The following is a 22995-nucleotide window of genomic DNA, read 5'->3' as shown; positions in this document are numbered from 1 at the left end:
AATCCGATAGGCTAAAGTACAGGCAGGGAATAGGCAAAAGGTGTCGCTAGTGAGGCAGGAAAAAACTATCATATACGGGAGGATTCAATTATGGGAAAAACAGAGCTCCGAATAGAAGTGTGTCACAAAACAAACAATACCTCACAATGATGCGGTGCAAAGAACTGAACTAAATAGTGTGATAATGACATACAGGTGTGTGAACAGGTGATTAGAATGCAGGTGATTGGGATCTGAAGAGTGAGCTGCGTTCAGGGGATCTACGTGTTTGAAAGTGTGAGTTGGAAGCAGACGTTACAGTGTCAGGGAAAAGCTAAGGAGTAAAAAGTACATTATTTTCTTTAGGAATGTAGTGGAGTAAAAGTAAAAGTTGTCAAAAATATAAATGGTAAAGTAAAGTTAAGATACCCCCAAAAAACTTAAGTACTTTACACCACTGCCCATTCCCTTCTCCATCACCAACCCCCTTCCCTTCTCCATCACCAACCCCCTTCCCTTCTCCATCACCAACCCCCTTCCCTTCTCCATCATCAACCCCCTTCCCTTCTCCATCACAAACCCCCTGCCCTTCTCCATCACCAACCCCCTTCCCTTCTCCATCACCAACTTCCTTCCCTTCTCCATCATCAACCCCCTTCCCTTCTCCATCACCAACCCCCTGCCCTTCTACATCACCCCTTCCCTTCCCTTCTCCATCACCAACCCCCTTCCCTTCTCCATCACCAACCCCCTTTCCTTCTCCATCACCAACCCCCTTCCCTTCTCCATCACCCCCTTCCCTTCCCTTCTCTATCACCAACCCCCTGCCCTTCTCCATCCCCCACTTCCCTTCCCTTCTCCATCACCAACCCCCTGCCCTTCTCCATCACCAACCCCCTTCCCTTCTCCATCACCAACCCCCTTCCCTTCTCCATCACCAACCCCCTTCCCTTCTCCATCACCAACCCCCTGCCCTTCTCCATCACCAACCCCCTTCCCTTCTCCATCACCAACCCCCTTCCCTTCTCCATCCCCCCTTCCCTTCCCTTCTTCATCACCAACCCCCTTCCCTTCTCCATCACCAACCCCCTTCCCTTCTCCATCACCAACCCCCTGCCCTTCTCCATCACCAACCCCCTTCCCTTCTCCATCACCAACCCCCTTCCCTTCTCCATCCCCCCCTTCCCTTCCCTTCTTCATCACCAACCCCCTTCCCTTCTCCATCACCAACCCCCTGCCCTTCTCCATCACCAACCCCCTGCCCTTCTCCATCACCAACCCCCTGCCCTTTTCCAGTGCAACTTCCCAAGCTCCATAACCCCCAGCCCCCATCTCGTAGACCAACACCAGGTAAAAATAAATACTTTTCTTCCCGTAGAAAGAATCATACATAAAGAACGTGTTAGCTTAGTGTCAAAACGTTTCACTAGTTTATATTCACTCAGCCTAGTTCACATTAAGGCACGTCTTTGCTCTAGAGACACAGCAGGTGTAGCCGGTCCAGGGAACATGTAACACTTTGTGTAAAGAGTGACAGGTGACGAGTCTTCCCACACACACACATACACACACACACACACACACACACACACACACACACACACACACACACACACACACACACACACACACACACACACACACACACACACACACACACACACACACACACACACACACACACACACACACACACACCTTATCATACAGATCATTGAGTGCATGGGGACACAACAGATGGTGACTAGCTCTCTGTTTGACTATACAGTGAAACTACCTCTGTTTCCTCCAGACCAGAGGATGTTGTGAAGACCTGTTAATCTCACTAATATGTGACAGGTCTGTCCTAAAAGGTAGTAAGTAGTGTGTGCCTCGACAATGCCATTTTTTTTTTGCATAACTTACTAAGACATTACAGAGGATGTTCAAAATTGAATAAAGAATATTATACCTTGAGACAATCATTATTTTGGCTTCCAACAGGTTATGCAATTCAACTATCGCTTAACTTGTAATGCAGGCTGAAACAGAAAAATATAAAAGACATGGTCATTTCAGGGCTGGTAGGACTCTCTCACTATAACTGTCCTCCAGAGCAGGGTTGGTAGGACTCTCACTATAACTGTCCTCCAGAGCAGGGTTGGTAGGACTCTCTCACTATAACTGTCCTCCAGAGCAGGGTTGGTAGGACTCTCTCACTATAACTATCCTCCAGAGCAGGGTTGGTAGGACTCTCACTATAACTATCCTCCAGAGCAGGGTTGGTAGGACTCTCTCACTATAACTGTCCTCCAGAGCAGCGCTGGTTGGACACTCTCACTATAACTATCCTCCAGAGCAGGGTTGGTAGGACTCTCTCACTATAACTATCCTCCAGAGCAGCGCTGGTTGGACACTCTCACTATAACTATCCTCCAGAGCAGGGTTGGTAGGACTCTCTCACTATAACTATCCTCCAGAGCAGCGCTGGTTGGACACTCTCACTATAACTATCCTCCAGAGCAGGGTTGGTAGGACTCTCTCACTATAACTGTCCTCCAGAGCAGGGTTGGTAGGACTCTCTCACTATAACTGTCCTCCAGAGCAGCGCTGGTTGGACTCTCTCACTATAACTGTCCTCCAGAGCAGGGCTGGTAGGACTCTCTCACTATAACTGTCCTCCAGAGCAGGGCTGGTAGGACTCTCTCACTATAACTGTCCTCCAGAGCAGCGCTGGTTGGACACTCTCACTATAACTGTCCTCCAGAGCAGGGCTGGTAGGACTCTCTCACTATAACTGTCCTCCAGAGCAGCGCTGGTTGGACACTCTCACTATAACTGTCCTCCAGAGCAGGGTTGGTAGGACTCTCTCACTATAACTGTCCTCCAGAGCAGGGTTGGTAGGACTCTCACTATAACTATCCTCCAGAGCAGGGTTGGTAGGACTCTCACTATAACTATCCTCCAGAGCAGGGTTGGTAGGGCTCTCACTATAACTATCCTCCAGAGCAGGGTTGGTAGGACTCTCTCACTATAACTATCCTCCAGAGCAGGGTTGGTAGGACTCTCTCACTATAATTATCCTCCAGAGCAGGGTTGGTAGGGCTCTCACTATAACTATCCTCCAGAGCAGGGTTGGTAGGACTCTCACTATAACTATCCTCCAGAGCAGGGTTGGTAGGACTCTCACTATAACTATCCTCCAGAGCAGGGTTGGTAGGACTCTCACTATAATTATCCTCCAGAGCAGGGTTGGTAGGACTCTCACTATAACTCTCCTCCAGAACAGGGTTGGTAGGACTCTCACTATAACTGTCCTCCAGAGCAGGGTTGGTAGGACTCTCACTATAACTATCCTCCAGAGCAGGGTTGGTAGGACTCTCACTATAACTATCCTCCAGAACAGGGTTGGTAGGACTCTCACTATAACTCTCCTCCAGAGCAGGGTTGGTAGGACTCTCACTATAACTATCCTCCAGAGCAGGGTTGGTAGGACTCTCACTATAACTCTCCTCCAGAGCAGCGCTGGTAGGACTCTCACTATAACTATCCTCCAGAGCAGCGCTGGTAGGACTCTCACTATAACTCTCCTCCAGAGCAGGGCTGGTAGGACTCTCACTATAACTATCCTCCAGAACAGGGTTGGTAGGACTCTCACTATAACTATCCTCCAGAGCAGGGTTGGTAGGACTCTCACTATAACTCTCCTCCAGAGCAGCGCTGGTAGGACTCTCACTATAACTATCCTCCAGAGCAGCGCTGGTAGGACTCTCACTATAACTGTCCTCCAGAGCAGGGTTGGTAGGACTCTCACTATAACTCTCCTCCAGAGCAGGGCTGGTAGGACTCTCTCACTATAACTATCCTCCAGAGCAGGGCTGGTAGGACTCTCACTATAACTGTTCTCCAGAGCAGGGTTGGTAGGACTCTCACTATAACTATCCTCCAGAACAGGGTTGGTAGGACTCTCTCACTATAACTATCCTCCAGAACAGGGTTGGTAGGACTCTCTCACTATAACTATCCTCCAGAGCAGCGCTGGTAGGACTCTCACTATAACTATCCTCCAGAGCAGGGTTGGTAGGACTCTCACTATAATTATCCTCCAGAGCAGGGTTGGTAGGAACTCTCACTATAATTATCCTCCAGAACAGGGTTGGTAGGACTCTCACTATAACTATCCTCCAGAGCAGGGCTGGTAGGACTCTCACTATAACTATCCTCCAGAACAGGGTTGGTACCTATAAGACCTCTCCTCTTACTCACCTTCTGATGCACAAACAGACAACACCCCATCATGAGGGACCCCTGAGCCGGTTTGCTCCCCAGAGTCACGTTAACGGTTTCCTTTCCCACTGAGGGCCACTGCTAGCCCAGATCCAGCCCGTTCTTCAGATAGCCCAGGTCACACAGACTCAGATCTAGTCTGCTCCTCTGCTAGCCCAGGAAACAAGGGTCTCACATCAAGCTTGCTCTTCACACACAGGGTCCACGGAGGTGCGTATGTGCCTGTGTCTGTTTGAGTGTGTGATAGAGAGAGAGCCCCATGCATGAGCGACAGCCAGACGAGGCCGAGTCGTGCTGCTTCACAACAGGATGTAGCGAGAGGAGTAACTGAGCTGATGCTATATCGGGCCTGACGAGTCACAAAGGCCGACAGACCACACAGTTTTTTTCTTCTTCTCGCCCGAAAAGTTAGTGCACCGCCCACCCTCCTACCTCTCGGCCGGACAGACAGTGCAGTCTCTGGCCACAGATAAAGAGAGCAATATTAGGGGTGCAGTGCTATTGCCCTCTCCTCACGACCATTAGGTTCTGTGGCCCACTTCTCACACCCATTACTGAGGTCAATAAAGAACTGGCAGTACTACATGCCTTAAAAGCTTTATTTCCACTGAAAAAAATCCATGCTGTTAGAAATGTGTGACAGTGTGAAATACTTTTATAGCCTGCAAACCAATGTTTACCATCACATTCAATGTGATCATCTTACTCCATATCAAATTCAATGTATTTCCCCTATGGGAATCAATAAATGTTTTCTTTCAATCACTCGTCATTCCAGCCCTGGTGACACAGATAACCTGATAACAACATTGCCCAAATTTGGGAAAGAAACAACTGTGCAGTGGATGGTAAAGTATTTAGTTAACTGCCTACAGTACAGGAGGTGTATGACAGGATGTTGTTCACCTAACAGAGTGTTGCTTGTGAGAACAGGAAGCTAACAGGAAACTAACAGGAATCTAAGACGCTACAGTGAGTCACAACTTCCTGGAAGCATTTCCTGTATTTCCTGAATGCGAGGTGGGGGGGGGGGGGGGGGGGGGGGGGTTCGAGAGGCCATAACAGAGAGCTAAGACTGAAGTCCTCAAGACGACAGTGGTTGAGACTATACCTTTAACTTTAATAAAGAAAGTATGTCCGAAAAACATGCACTGTGTAACTGTGTTTACTTAAGTACGTGTGGATTACATAAACCATCTTGAGACAAGATAAAACAAGAACATGTATAGCTGATTTATAGCCTACAGTTTGGAGCAGTAAAGAGTGACTTTCTCAAAATACCTGCTTGCTGCAGCAAGATACACTGAGGGTGACACCACAAATTAAGTTCAGTAGTAGTCATCTGACAATAACTCATGTTATAAAATACATGTCTGAAATATGCCCCTGAAGGTGCACTTTCATCCACTTTGAAGTGTTTTACGAACTGCAGTACAAGTTCTATTTGAATAACCCCAACTGTAATTAGCATTAATGATGTCGCCACATTGACCTACTGTTACTTTATGCTTCAATCCAAAATGTTTTATTTCATTCATTTGTTTTATGTTTCACAAGTTGAAAACGTTCTTGTGTTGATCGATATTCTGCATTCACTAGAATTAGAATTATATATATATATATATATATATATATATATATATTAAATGCTTCAATCCAATTCCTGTCTGAAAACCTCACTCAAGGTGTTTGCTGATCAATATGAGATTTTGTAGATTTTTGAGCTAATGCTATAGCTGACAAAGTGTATAGGCTAGACCACAACATTAGATAACCTCACTGGAAGCAACATGTTATCATGTTGTCCTAGTCTTGTGGTCCGAGATTACAAGAATATTTTCCAGATTTGCCGCAAGTTACTCTAAAGGTTAGGAGAAGGACAAACAACAGGTCCACACAGTTCAACTGTAGTGAACACACACACGCATGCAAACACAGACACAGACACAGACACAGACAGAGACAGACAGACAGACAGACAGACAGACAGACAGACAGACAGACAGACAGACAGACAGACAGACAGACAGACAGACAGACAGACAGACAGACAGACAGACAGACAGACAGACAGACAGACAGACAGACAGACGCAGCAGACACACACAGCTAGCAATTATCCAGGTGCAGGGTGCAAAAGATTTCAGAAAGTGCCAGGTAGAGCCTGACTCTCGACCAGTGGCTGCCAACTCCAGACTGAACACGTCGCCCAGGTGGAATTCCACATGGGGAAAGAAATCCTCAGAGAAAAATAGATCACTGCACCCAGTTAACTCCGGTTGAAACGTTGCAATGAAGTACAGTACCAGTCAAATGTTTTGACACACATACTCATTCACAGGTTTTTCTTTATTTGTGCTCTTTTCTGCATTGTAAAATAATAGTGAAGACATCAAAACTTTGAAATAACATATATGGAATCATGTAGTAACCAAAAAAGTGTTAAACAAATCCAAATATATTTTATATTTGAGATTCTTCAAAGTAGCCACCCTTTGTCTTGATGACAACTTTGCACACTCTTGGCATTCTCTCAACCAGCTTCACCTGGAATTCATTTCCAATAGTCTTGAAGGACTTCCCACATATGATGAGCACTTGTTGGCTGCTTTTCCTTCACTCTGTGGTCCAACTCATCCCAAACCATCTCAATTGGGTTGAGCTCGGGTGATTGTGGAGGCCAGGTCTTCTGATCCAGCACTCCATCACTCTTCTTCTTGGGCAAATAGCCCTTACACAGCCTGGAGGTGTGTTTTGGGTCATTGTCCTGATGAAAAACAAATGACAGTCCCACTAAGCACAAACCAGATGGGATGGCGTATCGCTGCAGAATGCTGTGGTAGCCATGCTGGAAAAGTGTGGCTTGAATTCTAAATAAATCACAGACAGTGTCACCAGCAAAGTAGCCCACACCTCCTCCTCCATGTTTCACGGTGGGAACCACACATGTGGAGATCATAAGTTCACCTACTCTGTGTCTCACAAAGACACGGTGGTTGGTACGAAAAATCACTAATTTGGACTCATCAAACCAAAGTATAGATTTCCACCGGTCTAATGTCCATTGCTCGTGTTTCTTCGCCAAAGCAAGTCTCTTCTTCTTTTTGGTGTCCTTTAGTAGTAGTTTATTTGCAGAAATTCGACCATGAAGGCCTGATTCACGCTGAACAGTTGATGTTGAGATGTGTCTGTTACTTGAACTCTGTGAAGCATTTATTTGGGCTGCAATATCTGAGGCTGGTAACTCGAATGAACTTATCCTCTGCAGCAGAGGTAACTCTGGGTCCTTCAGCATTTCGCTACACTCACAATAACATCTGCTAACCATGTGTATGTGACCAATAAAATTTGATTTGGGTCTTTCTTTCTTGTGGCAGTCCTCATGAGAGCCAGTTTCATCATAGCGCTTGATGGTTTTTGCGACTGCACTTGAAGAAACTTTCAAAGTTCTTGAAATTTTCCGGATTGACCGACCTTCATGTCTTCAAGTAATGATGGACTGTAATTTCTCTTTGCTTATTTGAGCTGTTCTTGCCATAATATGGACTTGGTCTTTTACCGAATAGGGCTATCTTCTGTATACCACCCTACCTTATCACAACACAACTGATTGGCTGAAACACATTAAGAAGGAAAGAAATTCCACAAATGAACTTTTAGCAAGGCACACACCTCTTAGGGATAGGGGGCAGTATTTTAACGGCCGGATGAAAAATGTACCCAAATTAAACTGCCTCCTACTCAGGCCCAGGAGATTTGGATAGAAAACACTCTGAAGTTTCTTAAACTGTTTGAATGATGTCTGTGAGTATAACAGAACTCATATGGCAGGCAAAAACCTGAGAAAAATCCAACCAGGAAGTGGAAAATCTGAGGTTGTAGTTTTTTCAAGTGATTGCCTTGACTGTATACAGTGACTTAGGGTTCATTTTGCACTTCCTAAAGCTTCCACTAGATGTCAACAGTCTTTAGTCGGTGTTTGAAGATTCTATGGTAAATTTGAAGGGAATAACAGCCCAAGGAAGGAGGTGTCCCATTATAAGGCATGGGCTCAGTCATGCGCAAGGACTTGGGAGCGAGCTGAGTTCATATTCACTCCTAAAGAGAACGGATAGGTCCGGTTGGAATTTTATTGAAGATACATGTTAAAAACAACCTAAAGATTGATTCTATACATCGTTTGACATGTTTCTACAAACTGTAGTATAACTTTTTTGACTTTTCGTCTGGACTAAGTAAGCATGCGCATTGTGGATTTGGATAGTGAACCTAATGCATGAACAAAATGGATGTATTTGGACTTAAATATGAACTTTATCGAACATTTATTGTAGAACTGGGGTTCCTGGGAGTGCCTTCTGATGAAGATAATCAAAGGTAAGTGAATATTTCTAATGTAATTTCTTAGTTTTATTGACTCCAAGATGGCGGGTTTCTGTTTGCTAGTTGTTGGTGTCTTCTGGGCTGTACTCAGAATATTGCAAATTGTGCTTTCGCCGTGAACCTTTTTTGAAATCTGACAAAGCAGTTACATTTAGGAGAAGTGTATCTATAATTCTGTGCATAACACTTCTATATTGATCAAAGTTTATGATGAGTATTTCTGTAATATGTGTGCTCATTGTGCTCATTCACCGGATGGTTTGGAGCCAAACATTTCTGAACATTACACGCCAATGTAAAATGGGGTTTTTGGATATAAATATGAACTTTATCGAGCAAAACATGCATGTATTGTGTAACATGAAGTCCTATGAGTGCCATCTGATGAAGATCATCAAAGGTTAGTGAATATTTTAGCTGTACTTTTGTTTTTTGTGATGCATCTAGTTGCTTGGAAAATGGCTGTGTGGTTTTTCTTGCGAAGTTTATGTCCTAACATAATCAAATTTTATGCTTTCACCGCAAAGCCTTTTTGAAATCGGACAATGTGGTTGGATTAACGAGAGTCTTATCTTTAAAATGGTGTAAAATAGTTGATTGTTTGAGAAAATGGAATTATGAGATTTTAGCTGTTTTGAATTTGGCGCTCTGATTTTCCACTGGCTGTTGTCAAAATCAATCCCGTTAACGGGATTAGAGCGCGAAGGGGTCTCTAAGAGGTTAATTGAAATACATTCCAGGTGACTACCTCATGAAGCTGGTTGAGAGAATGCCAAGAGTGTGCAAAGCTGTCATCAAGGCAAAGGATGGCTACTTTAAAGAATCTCAAATATAAAATATATTTTGATTTGTTTAACACTTTTTTTGGTTACTACATGATTCCATATGTGTTATTTCATAGTTTGATATCCTCACTATTATTCTGCAATGTAGAAATGAGTAAAAATAAGGAAAAACCCTTGAATGAGTAGGTGTGTCCAAACTTTTGACTGGTACTGTTTATAGTAGCATTCAATAGTCTTTATTACACTCATAGGAACAGGGAAAACCAATGTGTCAGGCGAACAAAGTTCCGATAACACAAAAATGAGAGGAAAAATGTAACAAATTGTACAAACTCAGCTATTTATGGGGAAATGGTGCAACCTTTAGCCAGAACAGGTTGCTTTAGAACTCAGTGTCAGTTTAAATGGTGGAGGAGAGAGTTGGTGAGAACAGCAGTGAACATAAATGGCACCCTATTCTCAAGTGCACTATGTAGGGAATAGGGGTGACATTTGGGACCGCAGTCGTAGCCTCTAAACCTGATCTCCAGGTTGAAGGAACAGAACGTTCATACCCTGGATATAAATAAATATGATTAATAAAACTTGAAACTTGATACAGTGTTGTGTTGGGACAAAGAAGATAGCAACACTTCATAATGATTTATTGTAACTCATTATATTATGAACTATGCACTACTAATACATTTGGATGGAAATGTGTTATGTGGCTAACAAATCGGAAAACAAGTCAGAGTGAGTTGATGAGTGGAAAACGGCATCATCTTCCCTCCAGCTCTCCCTGCTATGAAATAACAGACAGACAGAAAGAGGGAGGTAGGATACAGGGAGGTAGGGAGGACTACTCCCATGTTCTGTGCTGTTCTGTACCAGGAGCAAGGAAAGACTGAAATAAAACATACCCTGTCAGCCAGTCTCTATGGAGGTACATAGTCAACCACTTACACAGCTGTCTTCATCCCACCCTGTGTCTTCAAGTGAGGATACTTACTCTATACCAGGATGATGTACATCCTTCAGATCACGAGACATTGTAGGGGCTAATGGTACTGTGAGAGTGAACAGGACATTTAATTATCAAAAAGTACACCAATGGGGGCTATACGCCAAAATAAGTTGGTTTTTAACGAAAATAAATCATGTAAATGAACTGTCCTCCAAAGCCTCCCCCTTCCCCCACAAATGTTCACCGTCAAAGTGAAAGATTTTAATAGCTTCAAATTGCTAATACAGTTTTTTTCTAGCGCTTAGGTGCAATTTACACAGGGATGTGTACAAAAGTACAAAAGTCCAAACTGATCATCAAAAAGGCAGTTGTTTCAAAACTCAAAGCACATTTTCAATTGACTACAACACACACAATCATCCATTCTCTTTTTCACCAAACTCACCCATTTCACATTGCAATACATGTTCATATAAAGTAATTGGTTTTAACATTGTAATGCTCACATTACTTTTGTTCTGATTTTCTTCTCGTTTGTTAAATACATTTTACTATTACTTAATCCGACTGCTCTTAATTGATTATCACATAACCATTTGGTAAACCTCTGGATTTTAAACTGGTTTTGTCTACTACAGATTTTGAGAACTACACAATGAAAATGTATGTTTGTAAATGATAAACATATAAAGTATGATATGATACTGTAATGTACTACTAGGACTATTATAATTTGTTTTTGCATCTGATATTGACGAGATCGTAAATGTAATTCATCCGCTATACAGTAAACATGTATCAAACATGAAGTTGCTCTGGTCTTTCTGATTGGGGGGGGGGGGGGGGGGGGTGTCACACTGCTTCACTAAAGTTGCATTGGCCAATACAGAACTGTAGTAGCATAATATATGCCATTTACGTAGCAGGTGTTTTTGTCCAAAGTGGCAACAGTGAGTCCACATGCAGTATTTTTGTATATTACCCCGGTGAGAATATAACCCACCACTCTGGTGTTGCTAGTTCCATGCTCTTAATAACTTAGCGAGACAGGAAAACTACAATATATAATTACAATACAATACTGTAAATTACAATACATGATAACAATACAGGCGGAAGGTACAGGATCTCCATCCCTATGAGCGTACCATTCTCCTTCAGGTCATGGATGAGGCATGCAATGACATCAATCCAGACCGAAGTCAGGTTTGGATTCTCTATGGCAAAAGGTTTTTCACTAAGGGGACATGAAAAATGAGGACATTTACTGCCATGTAGATGAGACCCAATGGCCAAATTCTCAAGCCAGGCTCAACGCAAACTAACGCCTGCTGAACATTGTGTTTCTATCATTCATTTCATTTGTTTCATTTGATTACAATTTGCCAACTGTATGTTGTAAATATATCTAAACAATACATGTATTTTTTGCATCAATAATTGGAAAGATGTTTTCAATGATCACACCTTTGATCACAAATGGGATAAACATGAACATTTTTGATGGGTCAATTTTGATGGGTTGTGCAAGTGTATTGCCTAATTTGAAAACAATACAATGTTCTGTAATTTGCAGTACTTTAGCATACATTGAAAGGGCAATTTTGAAACAGGTATCTTGTATGTTTTGCTATTGGATGAACTGGTTGCTTAAACAACTACATTGAGAAGATATCATTATGTTGTGTTTTGGTGATCAATGTTCTCATGGTATTTCACAGTACATGTATATTTTGGATAAAGTGTTGTGTGGTGAAAGATGTCTCCAAACAAAATGAATGCACAATAAAATATACATGTTACAAGTGTTACCAGTTTGGACTTTTGTACTAAGAGTTTTGAAAATTCACCACATACTTACGGAAATAGTATAAAAAAAAGTATACTTTGTGGACGGCCAGCCTGGTCTCATAGACTACACGTAACATAGTAAACGTACATCCGAGACACTCAAAACATGTAAATCAAAGTAAGTAGTGGATAATTATTACAAAGGAGGTTTTGAGAGTCTGTAGTGAGAGTCACTGGCATCATGAAGAACCAGACCAGACCAGACAGAGAAGCTCATTCCTCCACTATGATTCAGCTTATTTAAACAACTATACAGCTAACTACTGCTGGCAGAAGGAAAGCAGCTGTTCCTGGTACAGTGTTTAGATAGGATACCTTATCGTAATCTCTCGTCAGGACTTTTGCTTGAGATAGATACAGCATCGCTCAGAGTAGTGGCTAATGCTTTTGTATTTAATTCACACTCAACTTGGCTGTGACCCCGCAGCCAGCCTCGAGCGAGGAAAAACACAACGACAAATTGGTCAGCTTGGTGTGTGTGCGTGTGTGTGTGTGTGTGTGTGTGTGTGTGTGTGTGTGTGTGTGTGTGTGTGTGTGTGTGTGTGTGTGTGTGTGTGCGTTTTCTCGTGTGTGTGCTGAAGACAAAAGGTTTTGAGGGGGAGATGTTGACGTTGTGCTGTCCGTTAGGAGCTGACGGAAACAACCTCTGCAGCAGGTCCAGGTTCATGCACGCACACATGCACGCTCACACACACACACACACACACACACAAACACACACACACACACACACACACACACACACACACACACACACACACACACACACACACACACACACACACACACACACACACACACACACACACACACACACACATGTCCAGACCCAGGGGTGGCCTGCCCTGTTGAAATTACACAATGACAAGCAAAAGGGAAACCAAGCCCTTTTCAGTTCAGTTGACAAAGTGTTTTGTTGTTGGTTCCAAAAAAAGAGTGTCAGTGAATAGTAATGCCAAAGAACTATACGCTAGCTAGCATAAGGCGAGGGTAAATGCCTTCTGATCATTTATTTGGAATGTGCTCCATATGCCCTTGTGCTAACTACACTGAACAAAAATATAAACCCAACATGTAAAGTGTTGGTCCCATGTTTCATGAGCTGAAATAAAAAGTCCCAGAAATGTTCCATATGCACAAAAAAGCTTATTTCTCTCAAATTTTTGCCACAAATTTGTTTACCTCCCTGTTAGTGAGCATTTCTCCTTTGCTAAGATAATCCGTCCACCTTGACAGTGGTGGCATATCAAAAAGCTGATTAAACAGCATGATCATTGCACAGGTGCACCTTGTGTTGGAACAATAAAAGGCCACTCTAAAATGTGCAGTTTTGTCACACAACACAATGCCACAGACGTCTGAAGTTTTGAGGGAGCGTGCAATTGGCATCCTGACTGCAGGAATATCCACCAGAGCTGAGAATTTAATGTTCATTTCTTTACCATAAGCCGCCTACAATGTCATTTTAGAGAATTTAGCAGTATGCCTAATACCCTCACAATCACAGACCACGTGTAACCATGCCAGCCCAGGACCTCCACATCTGGCTTCTTCACCTGCAGGATCATCTGAGACCAGCCCCCTTGATGATGAAAATGTGGGTTTGCACAACTGAAGAATTTCTGCACAAACTGTCAGAAACCGTCTCAGGGAAGCTCATCTGCGTGCTCATCGTTCACACCAGGGTCTTGACCTGACTGCAGTTCGTCATCGTACCCGACTTCAATGGGTTACTGCTCACCTTTGATGACTACTGACACGCTGGAGAAGTGTACTCTTCATGGATGAATCCCGGTTTCAACTGTAACTGGCAGATGGCAGACAGCGTGTATGGCGTTGTGTGGGCGAGCGGTTTGCTGATGTCAACATTGTGAACTGAGTGCACCATGGTGGCGGTGGGGTTATGGTATGGGCAGGGATAAGCTACGGACAACGAACAGAATTGCAATGTATCAATGGCAATTTGAATACACAGAGATACCGTGATGAGATCCTGAGGCCCATTGCCGTGCCATCACCTCTTGTTTCAGCATGATAATGTACGGCCCCATGTTACAAGGATCTGTACACAATTCCTGTAAGCTGAAAATGTCCCAGTTCTTCCATGGCCTGCATACTCACCAGACATATCACCCATTGAGCATGTTTGAGATGCTCTGGATCGATGTGTACAACAGCTTATTCCAGTTCCCACCAATATCCAGCAACTTCACACAGCCATTGAAGAGGAGTGGGACAACATTCCACAGGCCACAATCAACAGCCTGATCAACTCTATGCGAAGGAGATGAGGCAAAAGGAGGTCACACCAGATACTGACTGGTTTTCTGATCCACGCCCCCACCTTTTTTGGGGGGTATCTGTGACCAACAGATGCATATCTCTATTCCCAGCCATGTGAAATCCATGTTAGAAATATCAACTCTAGGCCACTGTTGACCATGTAAATTGACGGATTTCCTTATATGAACTGTGACTCAGTAAAATCTTTGAAATTGTTCATATTTTTGTTAAGTGTAACTAGCTAGATGTTTCCTATATTAATACCTTTAATTCTTTAGAAATAAACAGCACATTTCGACAGAAGAAAAAGCCAGAAGCAGTTGTTTTGGAAAATTCTCCAGAGTGCAGAAGATAGATTGGTTGCTGTAAATGGTCTGGCTGTGTGTGTCTGAAGCATTGTATTTGGGCAAAGTCCTTTTTTGGAAACCTGTTCGTGTTTTGCCTCCTCCGCCACACACGCTCCCATTCCCAGACAAACCAACCCTCTATCCTTACAAGACACTGTGCTTTCCTGGCACAATCACTGACAATAAGGCTTCAATCTGATACCATCAAGCATCCACTCACTGCCAATGTAAACCAGTCACTGTTGTGACAGTTTTAATCACACAAACACAAATAAAAACGTCATGCAATCAAAAGCAACTGCAATGAAATACAGCCAAAGTAGTGTGCTGGTCTGTGCTTGGAAGACATTCTAAAGGACCCCAGAATGTTATAGGTCCACTTGACACCAGCAGGGTTGTTCTTTTCATGTTACATGAATGATATATTAAGAAACACGTAAGAACTCAGTAATTACTGAAGAAAATAAGTAATAAAGTGTGTTTGATATCTATATCTAGAGTTGCCGTGGCTCCAGCTGAAATATCTGGAATATTTACAACTTTAAAGTTTTGAAGTGCAACACAACATTCAGACGCTTCAGACCCAAATAAAGGCATTTGCCAAAACGTGTTGGTTTTACAATAAAATACTGATATTTCAAACAAACTTTCATCTTCAACAAAATTCTGATGCAGCAGAGTAGACTGACAGTGTTGCGATCTAACCTAAGAAAGGAAGTCAGGCCAGGGCTCTGTTTTCCTCTCCAGCGACTGAATCAGTCCAGGATTCCAGTGCTCATCTCTGGGTGTGAGATGCCAGCGAGGTGCCAGCCGCTGGCCTTGTTTGTGTTGGCTGTTCCAACCAACAGACTCACTGTCTGCTCACCCAACCGACCCTGTCTCTGTCACAGCGCTAGCGTCAGAGCAATGTGCAGGAGGGGGAACTGAGCTGAGGCCAGAAGCCATGGACAGGATAGGCAGCACAGAACAGGATCTGTTTACATTGATTGACAGGAGTCCTCCAGCTACTAGGACCTCAAATAGGCAGGCTCTCTGACCTGAGCTAACTGACCTACAGCCACAGCGTGAACATGGTAAAGCTGAAGTCACATCCAAAGAGGCTAAAATTGTAATATTCCAAATATATTCCAAATATATAAGGCTTTGGATATATTCCAACTAGAAGGCTCTGGTCCTGTCTACCATATCTTACCATGCAATAACTGCTCTGATATCAGGACATTGTGTTCTGAAACTTTACGTTCATTTTATCACACGTCTTTGTTTTCTCCCTGCCTCTAGGTACCTGTAGGTACCTGTAGCTGCAACAAATTCAAGACACTCAAAAACCAAACAGCTAGTTGTTCATTCCTCTGCCATCCAGTGTCAGGTTTGCTTTGAAATACAATCAGCCATCAAACTCATCAAACATGAATCAAATCCAGTATGTTCAGGCAAACTGGATTGTTAAGTGAAAGTCAAATGTGTAACATACTCTCTGGCTGTGTCCAAAACAGCACCCTATTCCCCACATAGGGCACTACTTTTGCCGAGAGCCCGTATGGACAGGCACAGCCAGTCTTTCAGCCTAGCTCCAGACAAACATAGAGGGGAGAGACAAACAGGACATCCTGGGTAAAGATCTGCATGTGAAAATGCCATTTTCCTTAATTGAAAATAAACCAAAAAAAATGTGGTTTTCATTTCCTGAGTAGGGATCAGAGATCCATTGTAATCAGAATGATCGTAATCAATACAGAGGAGTATGAAAATGGCAGTGTACGCACACACACACACACACACACACACACACACACACACACACACACACACACACACACACACACACACACACACACACACACACACACACACACACACACACACACACACACACACACACACACACACACACACACGACCAAACACACAACCCTATTCGGATGCTGATTAACAATAGACATAACATTGTAAACCACTTACCCCTCTGAACATCCAGCTGTCAGGTGAGGGAAGCAAAGAGAAGCAGCTCTTTTTTTGCAGCGTCGGCCTGAGAGAAGAGGGGAGAGGAGGAGATGGAGAGGAGGAGAGGAGAGGATGGGAGGGGAGGAGGAGAGGGAGAGGAAGAGAGGAGAGGAGGAGAAAAGGAGAGGAGGAGAGGGGATGAAGAGAGGAGAGGAGGAGAAGAGGAGAGGAGAGGAGAAGAGGAGAGGAGAGGAGAGGAGAGGAGAGGAGAGGAGAGGAGAGGAGAGGAGAGGAGAGGAGAGGAGAGGAGAGGAGAGGAGAGGAGAGGAGAGGAGAGGAGAGGAGGAGAGGAGAGGAGAGGAGAGGGAGAGGACAACAAAGATAAGCAGTGTAAATGTCTGTCCATTAAACCACAGATAGGTAAAAAAAGACACTAAAGAAGCTCCGGCCCAGCTAGCCTCTAATCACATCCAGTCAGGCACTCAGAGACCAGACAGATGACATCACCCCACAGTTAATATTAATGGAGATGAACCTGGTAGTGGTGGTGTGGCCTTTGAACTTCCAGAAGCAGCTGATGGATCCTAAACACACACAAGCACACACGCAAGCATGCACACACATACACAGGCACGCACACACAAACATGCACACACACACACTCACACTCACGCACTCACACACTCACGCATGCACAGACACAAACTCACAGACAGACAGTCAACTGACACCCAGATCCATAAACACAAACACTCTAAATCCTTTATGGCCTTAATTGCTAATGGAGAGGGGAGAAGTGGTGTTGTCCGGAGAGTCTGAAGATGGGCACGGTTCACTGGTGATTCAGGACACTTCAAAGCCTGACGATGGTGGTGGTCAGAGCCATGTATCTACATGGATCTGGTGATGGTGAGTTTAAAGTGCACTAAAGAGTTCAAAGCTGCGAAGCCATGTTTGAGTCACAGGCGATAGGAATGACTGAGAGACAGCGTGGTTTAGTTTAGACGGGCTACAGGTGCTACAGGGTTACAGCAGGCCTTGATGTCTGGGAAGGAAGTTTAAAGTAGGCTATGTGGATAGCAAGCCTGGTCTCATAGACTAGACGTAACATAGTGGACACTCAATCATGGACACTCTTACTGACAGTTGTGGCTGCTTTGTACGATGTATTGTTGTCTCTACCTTCTTGCCCTTTGTGTTGTTGTAAATGAGAACTTGTTCTCAACTGGCCTATCTGGTTAAATAAAGGTGAAATAAAAATAAATAAATAAAAGTTGTCTGTGCCCAATAATGTTTGTACCATGTTTTGTGCTGCTACCATGTTGTGGTGCTGCCATGTTCTGTTGCTACCATGCTGTTTTGTCATGTGTTGCTGCCTTGCTATGTTGTTGTTTTAGGTCTCTCTTTATGTAGTGTTGTGTTGTCTCTATCTTGCTGTGATGTGTGTTTTGTCCTATATTATAAAATGAAATAATAATTTAGCAAATCAAATCAAATTTTATTAGTCACATGCACCAAATACAACAGGTGTAGTAGACCTTACAGTGAAATGCTTACTTACAAGCTCTTAACCAACAACACAGTTAAAAAAATTTAAAAATAAAAAATATGAATAAGAAATAAAAGTAACAAGTAATTTATCTGGGCTAGGTGGGACGTGACCGTCCCACACTATTCAACAGCCAGTGAAATAGCATGGCGTGAAATACAAAACAGCAAAAATCTCATAATTTCATTTTCTGAAACAATCAACTATTTTACACCATTTTAAAGATAAGACTCTCGTTAATCTAACCACATTGTCCGATTTCAAAAAGGCTTCACGGCGAAAGCATAAAATTAGATTATGTTAGGACATAAACTTCACAAGAAAATCCACACAGCCATTTTCCAAGCAAGGACATGCATCACAAAAACCAAAAGTACAGCTAAAATATTCACTAACCTTTGATGATCTTCATCAGATGGCACTCATAGGACTTCATGTTATACAATACATGTATGTTTTGCTCGATAAAGTTCATATTTATATCCAAAAACAGCATTTTACATTGGCGCGTGATGTTCAGAAAAAGTATTCCCACCAAAACTTCCGGTGAATGTGCACATCAATTTACAAAAATACTCATCATAAACGTTGATAAAATTTACAACAGTTATTGAAAGAATTATAGATACACTACTCCTTGACGCAACCGCTTTGTCAGATTACAAAATAACTTTACGGAGAAAGCACATTGTTCAATATTCTGAGTACATAGCTCAGCCATCGAAGCAAGCTATACAGCTACCCGCCAAGTTCTGGCATCAACAAAACTCTGAATTAGTATTATAAATATTCTCTTACCTTTGCTGATCTTCGTCAGAATGCACTCCAAGGACTCCTACTTCCACAAGAAATGTTTGTTTTGTTCAAAATATTCCATATTTATGTCCAAATACCTCCGTTTTGTTTGTGCGTTCAGATCACTATCCAAAGGCATAACGCGCGAGCGCAGTACCAGAGACGAAAAGTCAAAATGTTCCATTACCGGTCAAAGAAACATGACAAACGTTGTTTACAATCAACCCTTAGGGTATTTTTAACATAAAACATCGATAATATTCCAACCGGACAATAGCGTATTCATTCCAGGAGAAAAATAAGGAACAGCGCGCTCATCGCACATCACCAAGCCCTTTGTCCATAGGCAGTCCACTCATTGACTGAGCTACTATCCTCTGCACAGTAACAGGAGAATGATGAAAAAACTTTCTGAAGGCTGTTGACAGCCAATGGAAGCCTTAGGAAGTGCAACGTGACCCCACAGACACTGTAGTTTCGATAGGGATTCAAAAGAAGAACTACAATTCTCCGATTTCCACACTTCCTGGTTGGATTTATCTCAGGTTTTTACCTGCCATATGAGTTCTGTTATACTCACAGACATCATTCAAACAGTTTTAGAAACTTCAGAGTGTTTTCTATCCAAATCTACTAATAATATGCAAATATTTGACTCTGGGCCTGAGTATTAGGCAGTTTACTCTGGGCACGCTTTTCATCCGAAATCAAAAATACTGCCCCCATACCCTAAAAAGTTAAAGAGCAACAGGAAAATAACAATAGTGAGACTATATACAGGGGGGCACCGGTAACGAGTCAATGTGCGGGGGCACTAGTTAGTCGAGGTAATATGTACATGTTGGTAGAGTTAGTAAAGTGACTATGCATGGATGATAACAACAGAGAGTAGCAGCGGTGCAAAATGAGGGGGGGGGGGGGGGGGGGGGGGGCAATGAAAATAGTCTGGTAGCCATTTGATTAGATGTTCAGGAGTCTTAAGGCTTGGAGGTAGAAGCTGTTTAGAAGCCTCTTGGACCTAGACTTGGCGCTCCGGTACGGTTTTAGGGCCTTCCTCTGACACCGCCTGGTATAGAGGTCCTGGATGGCAGGAAGCTTTGCCACAGTGATGTACTGGGCCGTACGCACTACCCTCTGTAGTGCCTTGCAGTCGGAGGCTGAGCAGTTGCCATACCAGGCAGTGATGCAACCAGTCAGGATGCTCTCAATGGTGCAGCTGTAGAACCTTATGAGGATCTGAGGACCCATACCAAATGTTTTCAGTCTCCTGAGGGGGAATAGGTTTTGTTGTGCCTCCTTCACAACTGTCTTGGTGTGTTTGGACCATGTTAGTTTGTTGGTGATGTAGACGCCAAGGAACTTGAAGCTCTCAACCTGCTCCACTACAGCCCCGTCAATGAAAATGGGGGCGTGCTCAATCCTCTTTTTCTTGTAGTCCACAATCATCCCCTTTGTATTGGTCACGTTGAGGGAGAGGTTGCTGTCTTGGCACCTCACGGACAGGTCTCTAACCTCCTCCCCATAGGTTGTCTCGTCGTTGTCGGTGATCAGGCCTACCACTGTTGTGCCATCGGCAAACTTAATGATGGTGTTGGAGTCGTGCCTGGACGTGCAGTCATGAGTGAACAGGGAGTACAGGAGGGGACTGAGCACGCTCCCCTGAGGGGCCCCTGTGATGAGGATCAGCATTGCAGATGTGTTGCTACCTACCCTTACCCCCTGGGGGCAGCCCGTCAGGAAGTCCAGGATCCAGTTGCAGAGGGAGGTGTTTAGTCCCAGGGTCCTTAACTTATTGATGAGCTTTGAGGGCACTATGCTGTTGAACGCTGAGCTGCAGTCAATGAATAGCATTCTCACATAGGTGTTCCTTTTGTCCAGGTGGGAAAGGGCAGTGTGGAGTGCAATAGAGATTGCATCATCTGTGTATCTGTTAGGGCGGTGTGCAAATTGGAGTGGGTTTATGGGATAATGGTGTTGATGTGAACCATGACCAGCCTTTCAAAGCACTTCATGGCTACAGAAGTGAGTGCTATGGGTCGGTAGTCATTAAGGCAGGTTACCTTAGTGTTCTTGGGCACAGGGACTATGGTGGTCTGCTTAAAACATGTTAATATTACAGACTCGGACAGGGAGAGGTTGAAAATGTCAATGAAGACACTTGCCAGTTGGTCAGTGCATGCTCGCAGTACACATCCTGGTAATCTGTCTGGCCCTGCGGCCTTGTGAATGATGATCTGTTTAAAGGTCTTACTCACATCGCCTGTGGAGAACATGATCACACAGTCTTCCTGAACAGCTGGTGCTCTCATGCATGTTTCAGTGTTATTTGCCTTGAAGCGAGGATAAAAGTAGTTTAGCTCGTCTGGTAGGCTTGTGTCACTGGGAAGCTCTCGGCTGTGCTTCCCTTTGTAGTCTGTAATGGTTTGCAAGCGTCAGAGCCGGTGTAGTACGATTCGATCTTAGTCCTGTATTGACACTTGCCTGTTTGATGGTTCATCGGAGGGAATAGCGCGATTTCTTATAAACTTCCGGGTTAGAGTCCCGCTCCTTGAAAGCGGAAGCTCTAGCCTTTAGCTCAGTGCGGATGTTGCCTGTAATCTATGGCTTCTGGTATGTACGTACGGCCACTGTGGGGACGACGTCATCGATGCACTTATTGATGAAGCCAATGACTGATGTGGTGTACTCCTCAATGCCATCAGAAGAATCCCGGAACATGTTCCAGTCTGTGATAGCTAAACAGTCCTGTAGCTTAGCATCTGCTTCATCTGACCACTTTTTTATTGATTGAGTCACTGGTGCTTCCTGCTTTCATTTTTGCTTGTAAGCAGGAATCAGGAGGATAGAATTATGGTCAGATTTGCCAAATGGAGGGCGAGGGAGAGATTTGTATGTGTCTCTGTGCATGGAGTGAAGGTGGTCCTGAGTTTGTTTCCCTCTGGTTGCACATTTAACATGCTGATAGAAATTAGGTAAGACCGATTTAAGTTTCCCTGCATTAAAGTCCCCAGCCACTAGGAGCGCCGCCTCTGGGTGAGCATTTTCCTGTTTGCCTATGGTGGAATACATCTCATTTAGTGCGGTCATATCAACACATACCATCAGTCTGTGGTGGTATGTAGACAGCCATGAAAAATACAGATGAAAACTCTCTAGGTAGATAGTGTGGTCCACAGCTTTTTATGAGATACTCTACCTCAGGCGTGCAAAACCTCGAGACTTCCTTAGATATCGTGCACCAGCTGTTATTTACAAAAATATGTTGTCCCCCGCCCATTATCTTACCAGACAACGCTGTTCTATCCTGCCGATACAGCATATAACTAGCCAGCTGTATGTTGATAATGTCGTCGTTCAGCCACGACTCTGTGAAGCATATTACATTTTTGAATGTCCCGTTGGTAGTTTAATCTTCCACGTAAGTCATCAATTTTATTTTCCAAAGACTGCACGTTTGCTAGCAGAATGGAAGGCAGTGGGGGGTTTATTTGATCGCCTACGAATTCTCAAAAGGCCCCTTTTTCTCTGCCTTCTCTTCACGCAAATGATGGGGACTCGGGCCTGTTCCCAGGAAAGCAGTATGTCATTCACGTCGGGCTCGTTGGACTCGTTAAAGGAAAAGGATTCTGCCAGTTCGGTAAGCAATCGCAGTTCGGATGTCCAGAAGTTGTTTTCGGTCATAAGAGACGGTAGCAGTAACATTATGTAAAAAAGAAGTAAAAAAACAAGTTACAAAAAACGCAAAGAAACAAACAAATAAACACAATTGGATAAGAACACGTAAAACGTCTGTCTTTTTCTCCAGCGCCAGAAGGAGGCCTTTTGATAGGCCGTCATTGTAAATAATCATTTGTTCTTAACTGACTT

The 22995-nt window shown here is 43.6% G+C and overlaps 1 protein-coding gene across 2 annotated transcripts in view; it reads right to left on the bottom strand.

The window, feature by feature from the left end:
- Window positions 1–22995, bottom strand: part of LOC145859563 (rho guanine nucleotide exchange factor 3) — a 130270-nt gene that overhangs the window by 74184 nt on the left and 33091 nt on the right. Inside the window, exon 2 of one of the 2 annotated variants that reach the window (XM_082959467.1) lies at window positions 16803–16869. In XM_082959467.1, the coding sequence (XP_082815593.1) occupies window positions 16803–16869 (67 nt within the window). Of the gene's footprint in view, window positions 1–4224; window positions 4571–16802; window positions 16870–22995 lie in introns of those variants that run through there. The other variant, XM_082959469.1, reaches the window with a different exon arrangement.

The sequence above is a fragment of the Salmo salar genome, chromosome 12 (assembly GCF_965601325.2).
Source record: "Salmo salar chromosome 12, fSalSal1, whole genome shotgun sequence".
Taxonomy (NCBI): domain Eukaryota; kingdom Metazoa; phylum Chordata; class Actinopteri; order Salmoniformes; family Salmonidae; genus Salmo; species Salmo salar.
This window is presented reverse-complemented; position numbering and strand designations above follow the sequence as displayed.